This window comes from Schistocerca americana, chromosome 10 (assembly GCF_021461395.2).
Source record: "Schistocerca americana isolate TAMUIC-IGC-003095 chromosome 10, iqSchAmer2.1, whole genome shotgun sequence".
In the NCBI taxonomy this organism is placed as follows: Eukaryota; Metazoa; Arthropoda; class Insecta; order Orthoptera; family Acrididae; genus Schistocerca; species Schistocerca americana.
Window position 1 is genome coordinate 79,042,554 of NC_060128.1, and position 15,149 is coordinate 79,057,702.

The 15,149-nt window shown below is 40.3% G+C and overlaps 1 protein-coding gene across 1 annotated transcript in view; it reads right to left on the reverse strand.

The window, feature by feature from the left end:
- The window catches only part of LOC124552247 (vacuolar protein sorting-associated protein 13-like), a 494,948-nt gene that overhangs the window by 115,001 nt on the left and 364,798 nt on the right, over positions 1–15,149 (reverse strand). Inside the window, exon 47 of the mRNA XM_047126529.1 lies at positions 6,389–6,538. Coding sequence (XP_046982485.1) covers positions 6,389–6,538 — 150 coding nt within the window. The remainder of the gene's footprint in view (positions 1–6,388; positions 6,539–15,149) is intronic.

The following is a 15,149-nucleotide window of genomic DNA, read 5'->3' on the forward strand; positions in this document are numbered from 1 at the left end:
CGTGCTGGCTATGCACCCTAGCATCAGACAACGACGTAGAAGAAAAGGTGGAATATACTAGGAGGGCACACGTCGGAGACACTAGGTAAGGTGCTCTTCCCCAAATGGCTCACACTACGGAAGAGAAATTTTGGAATGGAGGTCAAACCCCAGAGGGGGACCAAGGAATGCCAAAAGGAGGAGATGATTACGCAACAAAGCCAGAGTGTAAAACCAACAGAACCAGGAGGATAGCGGGGGCCAACATAAGCAAGGACACCAATAGAGGGAGAGGAGAGGGCGAGGGGAAAGGGGTATGGAGGGGAAAGGAGGGGAAGGGAAAGGAAATGCAGCCCGGGAGAGAAAGAAGGCTGCAATGGCTCGGGGCCCCGTGCTCGCCACGCACGTATCCACGAAAGAGTTGTGGACCCCCTGGGGGGTCGCTGTAAGCTTGTTGACACCAGTACCTACCAATTTAAATTATATATTACAGCACTGAAGATGGTCTCCAAGTGACCGAAAATCGATTTTGCGTTTAATAAAACAAAAAAATACGACCAATGCTGTCTCTCCTTCCAAGTATACATGTGCAAGTGTTGAGCATCTGACCATCCAACTGTGTCTCCTCAATGACTGTTCAGCAAACGTTGCTGCATTGGGCCACTGTGGCGTGCACCCGTGCTAAGTACTGTTCATTGGTGACAAAGGCTGTAATTTGTACACCAGTATCAAAACCGGATGGCCACTGAGAGGCAATTGGTGGCCTATTCAGACAAATCACTTTTTATGCTGCATCAGCGTGAAAAATCCTGAAAGAAAATACTTCGCAACAATCATCGCAAGGGTCCAGGCTGGATGAGGGAATGTTATCATCTGGGGAAAGTCTTTGTGGAATTCCTGTGTAATTTCATCATTCTAGAAGGCACAATGGATCAATGGAAGTATGCAAGTATCCTTAGTGACCACGTCCACCCCTACACACAGTTTATTTCTCCTCGGCACACTGGCATCTGACAGCACAATGCAACATGTCACACAGTTCACAATTTAAGTGCACAGTTTTAAAAGCACCAGGACGATTTACTGTACTCCCCAGATTTATATCCATTTGAGAATTTATGGGAGCACCTCGATTGGGCTGTTCACGCCACGGATCCTCAACTGCCAAACCTAGTGCAGCAGGTCGTGGCATGAGAGTCAGCATGACTCCACATCCCTGTTGACACGTTCCACAACCTCACCGACTGTTCCTCCACATCCACAATGCAAAAGGTGATTATTTTGGCTTTTGACAATTGGTCACATTATTGCACCATGTATTTCCTCCTAGAGCCATTACTTCTGTATTTTTTTTATTCATTTTTATACCACAGTTCATTGCTTTAGCTTCCGTGATGTCCACTGTTCACTGCAACTTTTTCTCATCTGGTGTTGCAAGAAACACGTCAGCAACCCTCACGCACTATATTCTTCTTTCTCCAATTTTTTTTCCTTCGATGTCTAGTCGGGAGCAGGCAAGCGTATTCTCTAAGTACAGACTGAAAAGAGTAAGAGATAGGCAACTGCTTTGTCTTACTTTTCCTAATTCAATTCAGATGATACTTCCTCCTCTCACCTACACTGTTGCTTTTTTACTTAAATATAACAAATTTACAAATTGCCCGATTTTTTCCAATTTACTCTCTTTTCCTGTAATTATACACCGCAGGAAAATAAAAACGCAACGCCAAAAAGTAATTAACATAGTGTAATGAAATTTCGGGAATGCATTTGTCTATGTAACATATGAAAGTAATTAACATTGCAAGGGCAGAGGTTAATCCATGCGTGAGATGAGCCATTACGAACAAGTGTAATCGCCAGAATGTCAATCCTCTGGGCCCCAGTTCAATTCCCGGCCGGGTTGCGGAATTTTCTCTGTTTCATCGATTTTGGGCGAGTAGTTAATTAGAAAAAAAATCTGAGGCCTCGAACGTGAATGCACCTCGTACAACAGGCCTCCACCCTGCCATCCAATGAGCTTGACACCACTGAAGCAAGTGGCGACAGTTTGGGGTCACTGGAACGCATGCTACAACTTGAGCCATATTCCAAACACGATGATCTTCCCTCTCCACAGTGCCACGTGGCAGTCTGGAGCCCGGTCCTCTTGCAATTGTACATTCTCGTAACCACCACTGCCAGCAATCGTGTACAGTGATTACATTCCTGCCAAGTCTTTCTGTAATATTGCAGAAGGAAAATCTGGCTTCTTCGTGGTCCTATTACATGTCCTTGTTCAAACTCTGTGAGGTGTTGATAATGGTATTTTTGTCACCTTAAAGGCATTCTTGACTGGCATACACTCATCATGTATTGTCTCAAAGGTAACTTATGCTTGCAACTGTTACAGCATTTATTTGAAGACAACACGATTTTCATCCTCATAGAGGAACTATCAGCTCTAGAAATTTTTACAATATTTCAATCACTGATCCATCTAGTTCCTCTTCAGGTGCTGTGGATTTTGCTGTTACGTGCACTCGCAGTCTCGACTCCAACCACACTTTGAATTATTGTTGGTCTCACACTGCTGTATACAGCAGAGTTCGATTCCTTACTCCCACTACATCCTTTACAGAGCCCACAATGACATTCCATGAAACACAAATTGTTTCAATGTTTTCCAGATCTGATGCATGTGAAGGCTGTTGAGATCTTAATAGATTGAGTGTTGGACTCCAGGCCTGGATTAAATTGAAACCTTTGTCCCCATTTATTATAGGTTTTCTAACATCTTTATTTTGACAGACTCCTTATCTACTTTACACTGGCCCAGTATCTGCAAAGAAATGTGGCATTTAAAGTATTTTGCTCCCTTTAAGCAAAAGTCTCCTTTGTAATGTTAAAGGTACTCTTAAGTCCCCATAAGCTGGGTGCAAATCACTTTCTGTGCAAATGTGGCATGTCTTACATGGAGGCAGACAACCAAAACAACTGAGGCAAGATGCAAAGATCGTCAGCAACATACGCAACAATCAATCAAATCGGTTGTTGCTGAACACTGACTGGAATATAATAGTGAAATGAAGTATCAGGAGAACAATATTGTGGCACAAATGCCAAGTTTCAGGAACAGTGTAATTAAGGAGTCTGTGAAAAAAAAAATGTCAGAACACCAAATAAACAGGAGTGGTAGTTTCAATCTAGACAAAGCTTGAGAGTCCAGCAGTCAATTTATTTTGATCCTGCAGGCCATCACATCTACCATATATGGAAAAGTTGAGAGAATACACATTTCATGGAATAACAGCACGGGCTCTGAAAAACAATAGAGCATCAATGGGAGTAGTGGGCATCAGGAATCAAACTCGGTTATAAAATGCAGTGTGAAACCAAATATAGTTGAGAGTCCGGTTAGAGCCCAGGCTGAGAGTACACACAACAGTAAAACTCCCAGCATGCAATGAAGGCAGCTTGGCTGATCACTGAAATACTGTGCCTAAAACGGAAGCAACAACCTGGCAGAACAGATAGAAGCGTACTATTAATCAGTTATGACAAGAGAAACTGAGAGGTACATACAACTGTCTATCTTTTAATAATGTATGCTGGCTTGTTCCACATACTGTGGTTTGTTGAATTGGAGAGGGGACCAAATAACATCATCATTGGCCCCATAGGGTTAGGGAAGGAAGTCGGCTGTGCCCTTACAAAGGAACCATCCCGGCATTTGCCTGAAATGATTTAGGGAAATCACGGAAAACCAAAATCAGGATGGCTGGATGTAGGTTTGAACCACCATCGTCCTGACTGCAAATCTAGTGGGCTAAGCACTGTGCCACCTCACCTACCGTATTTACTCAAATCTAAGCCGCACTTTTTTTCCAGTTTTTGTAATCCAAAAAACCGCCTGCGGCTTAGAATCGAGTGCAAAGTAAGCGGAAGTTCTGAAAAATGTTGGTAGGTGCCGCCACAACTATCTTCTGCCGTTGAATATATGTAGCGCTACACAGGCAAAAAAAGGTGTAAGACGAGCTTTTTTCTCCGCCCCGAGTTTCGACCACTGCATTTTCATACATTATCCAACGAAGTAAATACAAATTCCGTGTTGTTCATCTTCGAATGTAGCAGCATTTCAATGTACTACGAAAATCCGACTGGCATGACTATTTGGGATGTTTGTCAATATGGCCAACTCTACGTTCTGAATTTTTTCCTACCTGTGAGAAGAGATGGTTGCTAATAGGATCTTTTATGAATTGCGAATCACATGCAGCATTCTCTTCAACGTAAGAATAATACGAATATAAACATTTTGCCATGTATTCTTTCGTGTTTGCTGCTATCTCATTTAAATCCTGTCTGCGTAATAACCTAAGAAACTAGTGTGAGACAGCAGCAAATGCGGAAGAATATACAATCATGTCATGTTTATATTCGTATTATTCTTATGCCTAATAGTGATACAATCAGAAATGAAGCACGGCAATTTACTACATTTTTAAATCTAAGATGACTAATTTCCATGCAGAATGTAATGTACAAAAGAGGCGTCTGCAAAGATTTTCAAGCGGAGAAAATTTTTAGCTAAGCTCTCGTTCAGAACATCTATCATACGCAGTCTATCATTTGGTACTTATTGATCATCATCAAAGAAAGCAGCAGTGTATGTAACAACAAATAGCAGTCTCTTGTCATTGTTTCACTAATGAGACAATTCCTCTCTTTTTATTTTATTGTAAGCGGCGGTAGCGCGCGCAAAAGCAAGCCATGCCGCGAGCGGCGACAGGTCGTAAACACTTATCAGAATGCGGCAAACAATGCATGACACAGTACAATAATGCATTTTCAGCCTAGAGTGACGTAAACACCTATAACAAAGAGAACGGCACTTATCAGATCAAAGAAAAATAAGCAACCGATTCAAACCAGACGAAGCACGCCTGACACATAGCAATGGCTACCTGGTTAAGCATAGCTGCTAAGCTTATGACCCAAACCAAACTACTGTAGCTGTATCGTCATTTATTCTACCTAAATTGTGTCTCATATTACAATAGACCAACTGTGTTTCAATCTGGAGGTGCGGCCTAAAACTTTTCTCTCCCCTTGAATTTAGAGTCTCAAATTTCAGGTGCGGCCCTGATTCGGGAAAATTTTTTTTCCTTGATTTCGAGTCTCATTTTTCAGGTGCGGCTTAGATTCGAGTGCGGCTTAGATTTGAGTAAATATGGTCGTCACATACCATGTATCCATTTGTGATGGCACTTATAGAGCACTATGGGTGGAAGGATGAATAAATCAGTCTCTTCCTCAGTACAGACAAATGCAGGCTAGACTTTTACTCTGTGGGTTCCATACAAACTTAATAATGAATACAAATAGTTCGCCTACAGGTTTTGATGAACGAGTTTGCGAGTATCAAAATGTGTGACATAAATGGCTAAATCTTTTGACTGCATTGACTTAGAAGCTTAAATTTTTAAACTACCAAGGGATCTTAGACCTTAGTATTTCACACAAATTTCAACTTAAGGGGGATTGGACGTCAAAGAGGCCGACTTGGAGCAGGAGAGGCATCACAAGACATTTTAATTTCCAGTGTCTATACTTTTACAAATAAATTCATAAAACTTTGTCAGCATCAGCAGGAAAGATTCGGGATTCACACTCATTGCAGTGGAAGTTCGAAAACATAACAAAATAATTTTTTTTACGTGTGAAATTTCATCATTTTGTCACTTACTAATGGCTGCATTTGTTGCTATAGGTATACTTTTCTTCATAAGTTACAGAGAGTCTTCGATGAATTTTGCACAGCGTACATACCATACTCACAGGTCTATGAAACTCTAGATTTTATTTTATTTGTGAAAAAACGAATGAACTGTTGTATTTTAAACTTCATGTTCAGAAAAAAACACTAATTCTATACTTAATCACCTCAATTTTTACCACAGTTTTTAATAGATTTGGAAAACTCTTGAGTTTCATACACCTTTAAGTATGGTTTGTATTCTGTGCAAAATTCATAGAAGAATCTCTCTTACTTATGAAAAAAAGTGTACCTGTAGCAAAAAATACTGCCATTAGTAAGTGAAAAAAATGATGAAATTTCACATATAAAAAAATCATTTCGTTATGTTTTCAAACTTCCACTGCTATGAGTGTGAATTCTGAATCCTTTCTGGTCATGCTGACAAAGTTTTATGTATTTACTTGTAAAAATATAGACAGTAGAAATTAAAATGTCCTGTGGTGCCTCTCCTTCTTCAAGTCAGCCCGTTTGACGTCCTAACCCCCTTAATACTTTTACGTGTTCCTGAGGAAAAGTGGTCTCAAGAGACTGACAGACACACACGGACAACAAAGTGTATACATTAGAGTTCTGTTGGAACAAGTTAGAGGCAAGATGTGCGCGCCTTACCTTGTTGTTAATCCTGAGCAGAGTCGTGTGCACCGTGCCAATGGAGAACGGGGCAGTCATGCCAGACTGCTCGGGGACTCTCAGCCGCAGTTTTCGGTCACCATTGCTGGGAGACCGTGGCCACAGGGCAGAGCACTCTCCAGGTTTCACCTGCAAGTAATTTGACAGTTATTCGCTGAGACTATGAACACTGTGCTGACCATTCTGATATAGTGAGTTTAAGACCATAATGGATGAGAGACTTGAATGCATTTAATTATTATTGTTCATCATTTAATTATGGATATTTATTGCTTGAGGAGGAAGATGGGATCCTGCACATGGGCTTGTTATCTACACACCTCAGCAAAAGTTAGGAATATCATAGAGTTCAGTAGAATGACTTCTCATAATACACACGCTGAAGTTTGTACATGGCCAGTTTTGTAGAACCAAACTGAGGAGCAAATCGCCAAGATCATGGAATGTGTCAGTCTATGAAATTACAACATAAAAGTAATAATAAAATGTTTATGAACCCAAAAAAGACATGCCATAAGTTTATGCAAATGCAGTCAACAATATAACACAGGAATCAGCTTAATTTTTCAAGGAACTCCTCGACAGAATAAAATGAGTGATCCACGAGGAAACTCTTCAGTTTTGACTTGAAAGGGCACAGATTACTGCTGCGATTTTTGAATTCTTGTGGTAGCTTACTGAAAATGGACGCAGCAGTATACTGCACAACTTTCTGCACAAGAGTTAAGAAAGTGCAATGCAAATGCAGATTGGATTTCTGCCGAGTATTAACTGAGTGAGAGCTGCTAATTCTTGGAATAAGCTCATAATGTTAGCAATAAACGACAGTAAAGAATATATATATTGAGAGGCCAATGTCAGAATACCCAGAATAATGAAAAGGGGTCGACAAGAGCTTCACTAACGTACCCAACTTACTGCCCGAACCTTCTGTTTCTTAGCCAAAAATATCCTTTGAGAAAGGGAAGAGTTGCCCCAAAATATAACACCATACATCATAATTGAATGAAAAATAAGCAAAGTAGTGTACTTTTCATGTCGAACTATCACTTACTTCAGATACAGTCTGAATAGTAAAAATTGTAGCATTAAGTCTCTGAAAAAGATCCTGAATGTAGGCTTTCCACGACAATCTATCTGAACAACTAGAAATTTGAACTGTTCAGTTTCACTAATCATATGCCCATTCTGATAAATTAAAACATCAGGTTTTGTTGAATTGTGTGGTAGAAACTGTAAAAAATTTATACGAAGACAGTAACTAGTTCTCAAAAGAACAGTTACTGTTGATGACCATGCAGCCCCTCCCTGGAATAAATTATGACTAACTGACAACCTCAGCTGCCGACAGGTTGTCAGTTAGTCATCATTTATTCCAGGGAGGGGCTGCACGGTCATCAACAGTAACTGTTCTTTCGAGAACTAGTTACTGTCTTCGTATATATAGTTAAAGGCTACCCAGCCATTGACCTTCGTCTGTGCGAATGTGCACAGGTTGCCCAAACTCTTATGGGAATCGCCAAAGCATGCGCGAGTAACGAGTGGGTGGGCAAATGTCGATAATGTACAATACATATGTAGAATTGTGGACAGTTGGGAATGTGAGTCTCACGGGAAGCGTGCAAGGGATAAGTCCCTGCAGTCGCGCTATTCATCTGTGTCCTCGGTGGCTCAGATGGATAGAGTGTCTGCCATGTAAGCAGGGGATCCCGGGTTAGAGTCCCGGTCGGGGCACACATTTCCAGCTGTCCACATCGAAGGTATAACAACAACACCTGTCGGCAGCTGAGGTTGTCAGTTAGTCATCATGTAAAAAATTTGTCTTACTGTGATTTAGCGTTAGTTTATTTTCTACAAGCCATGAACTTGTGTCATGAACTGCACATTTGAAAAAAGTGCCAATGTTGCACACAACATGTCTTACTACCAAACTAGTGTCATCAGCAAACAGAAATATTTTAGAAACACATGTAATTCTAGAGGGCATGTCATTTATATAAACAAGGAACAGGAGTGGCCCCAGCACTGACCCCTGGGGCACCCCATTTCACCTTACCCCACATCACAGCCATTCTCAACACTGTGAATAATGACCTTTAGCTGTCTGTTGCTAAAGTAAGAAATGTAATAATTGTGAGCTACTCCCCGTATTTCGTAATGGTCCAACTTCTGGAGCAATATTTTGTGATATACACAATCAAACGCATTAGTTAAATCAAAAAAGATGCCTACTGTTCGAAACCTTTTATTTAATCCATCCAGTACCTCACAGAGAAAGGAGACTATATCACTTTCAGTTGTTGAACCATTCTAAAATTGAACTGTACATTTTTATAGCAAATTATGTGAGATAAAATGATCAACTATCCTTACACACACAGTCTTTTCAATAACTTTAGCAAACACTGATGTCACAGAAATATTTGTAAAATTGTTGATGTTATCGCTGTCTCCCTTTTTATAAAGAGGCTTTACTACCGAGTACTTTAATCATTCGGGAAATTACCATTCTTAAAGGAAAAATTACAAATATGGCTAAGTTCAGGACTAACATGTGCAGCACAGTACTTTAATATTTTGTCAGGCACTCCATCATATCCATGAGAGTCCTTGGTCTTCAACAATTTAATTACTGACTCAATCTCCCCCTTGTCTGTAACATAGATGAGTATTTCAGACAACAGTCTGGGAAAAGCATTTACAAGAGAGAGAGAGAGATACGATTCCCTGCAGAAACTAATTTGACTTTATCAGTAACAGAAATATTTTTACTAAAAACTGACTTTATATCCTCGAGCTTGTGCTGCTGACCAGACATTTCCTTCACAAATTGACTGTATATTTTTAATTTTATCCTGTGAATTAGCTATTCTATTTGCATACCACATACTCTTGCTTGCCTAGTAACATTTTTAAACACCTTACAATAATATTTGTAATGGGCTACTGTACCTTGACTGTGCCTACTTTAAACATTTTGATATAATTCCCACTTTGTTCTACATGATATCCTTATCCCACTAGTCAACCACCCTGGCTACATTTTACTGCTAGTAGCCTGTTTAGAATGTTCTAATGGAAAGCAACTTCCAAACAGTATGATACATAACATTTGTTTGAGTACAAAACCCTGTCAATGTTAAAATTTGTGCATCAAGGCCAGGAAAGTCATTCACCTTTTTACTAACAGACTGTCCATCTAGTAATGAAGAATGAACAAAAATATTGTCTATAGCTGTGCTAATGTTACCCTGCACCCTGGTTGGATAGAACACAGTCTGCACCAGATCATATAAGTTAAGGAGGTCATCCAACATCCTTTTTCTTGCACAATTAAATAGAAAATTAATATTGAAGTCACCACATATAACTAATTTCTGGTACTTCGTACAAAGTGAACTGAGAACTCTCTCTAGCTTGAGTAGAAATGCTCTGAAGTCAGAGTCAGGGGACCTATAAACAACAACAACTAGAAGTTCAGTTTCACTAAATTCTACTACTGCTGCACAACATTCAAATACCTGTTCAGTGCAGTGCTGATACATCTACAGACCCAAATGGAATACTAAATTTAATGTCTTCAATGTACAAACAACTCTAAAAAACACAGTGTGCAAAAGTTTAGCAAACTGTTATTTGACCGGAAACAGCATGAGACACCATTAAAACAACTAATTTTAATAACTGAATAACAGGACACAACTTTATCAGAACTTAACTTCAGAACTGCTACAGCTGCAACTGCACACCGCAAAATGAAAAAAACTGCTAATATTTGGATAAACAATTGGAAACTACTAAATTTAATATCTGAATACAGTGCACAAACAACATTGTCAGTACTTAGCTTCAGAACCACTACAGCTACAACCACATCTCGTGAAACGTAAAGACACTGCTGACACTTCGATGAATGACGTAAGCACACTCACAAATGACAGACCACTCAAAACAATAATACAAAAAGAAAGAATGAGATGAATAAAAATCCACTAATAAGTTACTTTAACAGCAAATATTAACACCAGTAATCTTTAAAATAAGTGCCTGTTATCTAAAACCTTTTAAAATATTGGCAAGTGGTTTGAACAGCAGTCCAGCACATATGATGTCACACACTCTATACAGTATCTAATATGTTCCAAGTTCTGAGATTACGGGTAGTTTCCTTGAGCAGTTAAACAGAGAACCAACTCGTGGCGATAACATATTAGACCTTCTGGTGACAAACAGACCCGAACTATTTGAAATAGTTAACGCAGAACAGGGAAGCAGCGATCATAAAGCGGTTACGGCATCGATGATTTCAGACGTAAATAGAAATATTAAAAAAGGTAGGAAGATTTTTCTGTTTAGAAAAAGTGACAAAAAGCAAATTTCAGAGTACCTGTTGGCTCAACACAAAAGTTTTGTCTCAAGTACAGATAGTGTTGAGGATCAGTGGACAAAGTTCAAAACCATCGTACATTATGCGTTAGATGAGTATGTGCCAAGCAAGATCGTAAGAGATGGAAAAGAGCCACCGTAGTACAACAACCGAGTTAGAAAACTGCTGCGGAAGCAAAGGGAACTTCACAGCAAACATAAACATAGCCAAAGCCTTGCAGACAAACAAAAATTACGCGAAGCGAAATGTAGTGTGAGGAGGGCTTTGCGAGAGGCGTTCAATGAATTCGAAAGTAAAGTTCTATGTACTGACTTGGCAGAAAATCCTAAGAAATTTTGGTCTTATGTCAAAGCGGTAGGTGGATCAAAACAAAATGTCCAGACACTCTGTGACGAAAATGGTACTGAAACAGAGGATGACAGACTAAAGGCCGAAATACCAAATGTCTTTTTCCAAAGTTGTTTCACAGAGGAAGACTGCACTGTAGTTCCTTCTCTAGATTGTCGCACAGATGACAAAATGGTAGATACCGAAATAGACGACAGAGGGATAGAGAAACCATTAAAATCGCTCAAAAGAGGAAAGGCCTCTGGACCTGATGGGATACCAGTTCGATATTACACAGAGTACGCGAAGGAACTTGCCCCCCTTCTTGCAGCGGTGTACCGTAGGTCTCTAGAAGAGCGTAGCGTTCCAAAGGATTGGAAAAGGGCACAGGTCATCCCCGTTTTCAAGAAGGGACATTGAACAGATGTGCAGAACTATAGACCTATATCTCTAACGTCGATCAGTTGTAGAATTTTGGAACACGTATTGTGTTAGAGTATAATGACTTTTCTGGAGACTAGAAATCTACTCTGTAGGAATCAGCATGGGTTTCGAAAAAGACGGTCATGTGAAACCCAGCTCGCGCTATTCGTCCACGAGACTCAGAGGGCCATAGACACGGGTTCACAGGTAGATGCCGTGTTTCTTGACTTCCGCAAGGCGTTCGATACAGTTCCCCACAGTCGTTTAATGAACAAAGTAAGAGCATATGGACTATTAGACCAATTGTGTGACTGAATTGAGGAGTTCCTAGATAACAGGATGCAGCATGTCATTCTTAATGGAGAGAAGTCTTCCGAAGTAAGAGTGATTTCAGGTGTGCCGCAGGGGAGTGTCATAGGACCGTTGCTATTCACAATATACATAAATGACCTTGTGGATGACATCGGAAGTTCACAGAGGCTTTTTGCAGATGATGCTGTGGTGTATCGAGAGCTTGTAACAATGGAAAACTGTACTGAAATGCAGGAGGATCTGCAGCGAATTGACGCATGGTGCAGGGAATGGCAATTGAATCTCAATGTAGACAAGTGTAATGTGCTGCGAATACACAGAAAGATAGATCCTTTATCATTTAGCTACAAAATAGCAGGTCAGCAACTGGAAGCAGTTAATACCATAAATTATCTGGGAGTACGCATTAGGAGTGATTTAAAATGGAATGATCATATAATGTTGATCGTCGGTAAAGCAGATGCCAGACTGAGATTCATTGGAAGAATCCTACGGAAATGCAATCCGAAAACAAAGGAAGTAGGTTACAGTACACTTGTTCGCCCACTGCTTGAATACTGCTCAGCAGTGTGGGAACCGTACCAGATAGGGTTGATAGAAGAGAGAGAGAAGATCCAACGGAGAGCAGGGCGCTTCGTTACAGGATCATTTAGTAATCGCGAAAGCGATACGGAGATGATAGATAAACTCCAGTGGAAGACTCTGTAGGAGAGATGCTCAGTAGCTCGGTACGGGCTTTTGTCAAAGTTTCGAGAACATACCTTCACCGAAGAGTCAAGCAGTATATTGCTCCCTCCTACGTATATCTCGCGAAGAGACCATGAGGATAAAATCAGAGAGATTAGAGCCCACACAGAGGCATACCGACAATCTTCTTTCCACGAACAATACGAGACTGGAATAGAAGGGAGAACCGATAGAGGTACTCAAGGTACCCTCCGCCACACACTGTCAGGTGGCTTGCGGAGTATGGATGTAGATGTAGATGTAGTTAATTTACATACAGTGTCAATGGCCTTGCCGCAGTGGCAACACCATTTTCCATCGGATCACCAAAGTTGAGTACTGTCGTGCTTGGCTAGCACCTAGATGGGTCACCGCACAGTCTGCCGAGTGCTGTTGGCAAGCTGGATGCTCTCAGCCCTTGTGATGCAAAATGAGGAGCTACTTGACTGAGAAGAAATGGCTCAGTCATCGAAACTGACATATGGCCGGGAGAGCGGGGTGCTGACCACATGCCCCTCCATAGCCACATCCAGTGATGCCTATAGTCTGTAGGTAACAGGGTTTTAGGTCAGTACCAATAGGGTCTTCCGAGAACTGTTCAGATGGACTTTAGTTTTAGTTTAGTAATGCATACATAGCACAATGGTGTAATGTTAATGATGACTTTGGATTAGTTCTGTAAATTCATTGATTCATTCATTTCATATGGTCCATCTTTGGACCATGTTATTCCAACTGTCTTGCTTTACATGTTCTAATGTTTGCCCAGTGATCCCACATTTGTTAGCAGTGTTGCTCCTTCCTCTCCTGGGTCCAAGCCTTTCCTGTTTTTAGTTTTGGCTTTTCTTGGAAACCCTGCCACTCCATAAGTTTCTCCTTGAGTGGGACACGCTCCGAGATGTCATCATGGGTGATCCCCACTTCTGTAAGATCTTTCTCCTCCTCTGTGAACCACTTGAATGTAGGTGATCATATGATTGGTGAGTCTTCCAGGGCTCATTCAGATCATATGCCCATAAAACAATCATTTTCCAGATGGTATTGGTTATCTTCTCTATGTAGGAACACAGTTCATGATTATTATGTCTTTATATTCCCCATTCCCTTTGATGGGACCTAAGGCCTTCCTCAAAATCTTCCTTTCCTTGGCCTCCAGTTTTTCAATTACGCCTTTTTTGTTCATTACTAGGCATTCAGAAGCATGTAAGACCTCCGGATGGACAACACTGCAGTAATGCCTTAACTTTGCATTGAACGATACTGATCTTTTGTTGTAGATGTTTTGAGTTAAATGGAATGCCATTTCCATTTTGTTCATGCGTGATATGAAGGCTTCTTTCTCTGATAAGGTGGCTGTTATCCATTCTCTGAGATAACTTTTCAACTTGCTTAATTTTGTCTTGACCCACTCCAAGCTCCCTTGGTGGTGCATTTATGTTTGTTATAAACTCAAATGAAATTTGGAGGCCAGTCTTCTGTGCTTGTACATTAAGCTGATTAATCTGTCTCTCAACTGCTTCCATGGAATCAAAAAAAATTTCAAGATCATCTGCAAAAGCGAGACAGCTGATTTCAAGATTTTGTTTCTTTTAACCCAGCCTGACACCATTTTTAATTCCTTGGTTTTCCAGTTCTTTGCACCACTCACAAATCATCTTCTCGAGGGCTCAGTTGAAGAGCACAGGTGAGAGCCCATCTCCTTGCCTCACTCCAGTCTTTATTTCAAAAACTTCTGATGTTTCTCCTCTAAATTTCACTTTTGAGGTTGTGTTGGTTAATGTTTGTTGGACTATCACTTTGGTCTTTTTGTCTAGGCCAAGTTGTTCTAGAATTCTGATCAGGGTTTACGATCAATCGAGTCATATTGAAATCCACAAAGGTCACAACAAAATTTTATTCCTGAGCTTCAGGTATGAAAGGATGGATTTGAGGTTTATTATCTGTTCGACACATGATCGCCCCTTTTGAAACCACCTTGACACTCTCTTAGCCGTCGGTCGAGCTGTTCTTCTGTCCTACTTTGCAGAGCTTTCGACAGAATCTTATAGGCTGTTTATACAAGAGAGATACCACAATAGTTATTTACATCTGTTCTGTCAACTTTCTTATAAAGAGGATGAATTAGAGCATAATTCCAGCCATGTGGGAGTCTTTTGGTTTCCCAAATCTGGCTGATAATATCTGCTAGTTTATTTATTGCCTTATCCCTTGCTTACTTCCAAAGCTCAGCAATTGTAGAATCTTCCCCTGGTGCTTTGTTGCTTTTAAATTATTAATATTTTTTATGTATTGTACACCAACATTGGATTAGTTACTTACAACATGGATATAACTTACAGATTATATATTCTACTTAATTGTAATACAGCGTTTTTGATTTGGATAAGATGTACTGATGTGTATTCCACTGCATACATTTTACTGCCATTGAATTGGCTGAAACTGGTTATCTATGTAACAAAACTTGTGTTCTAAAAGGATGCTACTCTCAGATATAGACCACCTATTGCTTCCACTGACAATGCCAGGTAATCATAAGGTTTGCATTCTGGACGAGAAGTAACT